This window comes from Hypomesus nipponensis, chromosome 13 (genome assembly GCF_054491055.1).
Source record: "Hypomesus nipponensis isolate SF chromosome 13, ASM5449105v1, whole genome shotgun sequence".
Lineage (NCBI taxonomy): Eukaryota > Metazoa > Chordata > Actinopteri > Osmeriformes > Osmeridae > Hypomesus > Hypomesus nipponensis.
The window spans coordinates 10,980,001-10,982,394 of record NC_140373.1 but is presented as its reverse complement, the minus strand read 5'-3'; the positions used below and the strand labels follow the sequence as shown (position 1 = coordinate 10,982,394).

The following is a 2,394-nucleotide window of genomic DNA, read 5'->3' as shown; positions in this document are numbered from 1 at the left end:
AAAGTACATTTCGGAGGAGAACAAGCCCCTCTTGGTGAGAAAGGTATCTTGCTAAATCTGTAAAACACCAGCTACGCGCAGATGATTTCACTGCTCTTTTGATGGGCCGTGTTACTTTGCAGTGTCCTGAAAAATGTCTGTCATTTTGTGTTTGCATTGTCTTGAAAGATAAGATTCCTCAAAGCCTGCGTCAGTGGTACCAAAAGAGCCCACAGTCATTTGGATAAACGGCCGAGATGAAAGCGAGATTTCGTCGTTACATGCCTTCCAGACTGCTCGCACATTTTAGTGAAAGCGCCGGTGACAGGGTGTGCAATTACAAGCTAAATAGAAGGGGTTTTGTTTAATTGAAGAAAAGTGTCCCTGCACAAACGGCATCACTTATCCCCGAACGCTGTCGCTCCCACTAGCAGAGTGCAGGTTTAAATCACCGACACGTATCTGGAGAGTCTTGACTGACTGCTTCTGAGGACCGTCGACGCTGGAACAAACCCCCTGCCTCCTCCCAGAGAGCCTCCACAGCGAGGGAGACCGACGGAGGGGGTGGATGTGAAAACATTTGACCTCTGAGGGTGTGCTGGGCAGCCCTGGGGGGGGGGGGGGGTTAGGGTCCGGGCAGCCATGCTATGTCTCTCCTCCGACAGGCAGGGTGTGTGATTTGTTAAATGTGAGCCCCCCCCCCCCCCCTGTATTCTGCCCCCTAACACAGGGACATCTGGCTGAAGCCGTGCAGCCCTGTGTGATGGAGGTCTCCGCTCTCTTTCTGGCCCAGTGAGCTGTGCAGCATTGAAGCACTGCCTGCACATTCTCATGCTAATACGCCAAAGACCGGAGCAGATGTGAAACATTTGGTTTCTGTTCTTGTTCACTTGTAAAGAAATAATGGTGCCGTTATCATTCTTTTACTTTTTCGCTGTTCCTCTCTGTGTTATAGGAAAAAGAGAAGCAGTCGCGAACAATAGAGGCCGTCTTCTTTGGTGGCCTGGTGGAGCAGGCTAACGTTAGCATGTGTGACTGTTGCAAGATGGAGTGATGTACAGACATCCCATGTGTTCCTCAGGAATGATAGAAGAACGATAAGTAAGCAATATGATAATAGCTATCGATAGTAGTATACTATGTAAGTCACCATCTACTCAGAATCAGAATATAAGGAAATGTGTCTGCATGTGTGTTTTCCTAATTGGTTAGTTTGATTAATACAATTGCAGGGGGGATTGTCTGCTTTAGTTAGTACAGTCAACAGGTTAAAGACAACGCTTACGCCCTGCTGGCACATCATTGGTTCTCTGCGTGCCTCTCATACCTATGTCAGAGGTTTCAGATTCTCATTGGGTCCTTCGTTGGCAGTCGCCCCCCCGGTGTCTCACAGAAGTTTCATACAACAACTTGCACACGTGTGAGGAGGCAAGAGGTGATTTAGCTGCCACCATCAACATACAGTTTTGCTTCATCTTATTTGTCTTTTTATCCGGAATTTACCATTTGTATGAAGGTAAAAATTGTCTCGTTTTAAATTGACATTATACGTTATAATATTAAATTGTATTCATTTAGTTAAATTAAGTACTTAATTTAATGGTGAACGTGAAACATAATTTATTTGCAACACACGTGAGAGTTATTTTTGAGGCAACCGCGTGCAAGGTCTAATCCACAGTGGATGCACACCCAGAACGAGCTGTCCTGTCTTTCTTCATGGCAAGACCCGATGATGTTTGTCTAGCATGGCTATGGTTCCTGAACAAACGACCCACGGACCGTTATGGCTATTAGCCGCGCTTATTCAGACTCCCTGTCCCGAGGCATCTTTAAGAAATTCGTGGTCATGCTGTGCACACTCCTCACCTCTGTGTTCCTCCTGCACTCCCTCGTGGACCGCTGCACCACTATGCCGACCCCGGTAAAAGCCTCAACTCAAGTCGTCGGATTCCTCGCTACGGAACTGCATGACTTGAGGTCACTGAGGAGAAAAAGACTGTTACAAAAATGGACCGCTAAGTCAGACTTGAGCCATGACAGCGCAAGACGCATTTCGCGGTTCCAAGCCGCCGACGCGGAGCATGTTTTGGTCGGAGCCCAGGTGGAGGATCCAGAGTCGTATAGGCAGATATCCCTGGATTTAATTTCTTCGAAAATAATTTCACCCAGGTTCATAGAAAGGATTGAAGACTCAGTTAAACTCAGTCCGCTGGGAGAGGGGACCAAAAAGCTGCCCCAAGCCCTTATCATCGGGGTGAAGAAGGGAGGGACGCGCGCTCTGCTCGAGTTTCTCCGCGTCCATCCCGACATCAGAGCGGTGGGAGCCGAGCCGCACTTCTTCGACCGCAACTATGATAACGGGCTGGAGTGGTACAGGTAAAAATGTAAATCCATGGTCTAGTTCTACAAATA

The 2,394-nt window shown here is 47.9% G+C and overlaps 1 protein-coding gene across 1 annotated transcript in view; it reads left to right on the top strand.

The window, feature by feature from the left end:
- Nucleotides 1-1,594: 1,594 nt before the first annotated feature.
- The window catches only part of LOC146260024 (heparan sulfate glucosamine 3-O-sulfotransferase 3A1-like), a 27,416-nt gene continuing 26,616 nt past the window's right edge, over nucleotides 1,595-2,394 (top strand). The window contains exon 1 of the mRNA XM_084669972.1: nucleotides 1,595-2,358. Within this exon, the coding sequence (XP_084526098.1) occupies nucleotides 1,766-2,358 (593 nt within the window). The 5' untranslated portion in view covers nucleotides 1,595-1,765. The remainder of the gene's footprint in view (nucleotides 2,359-2,394) is intronic.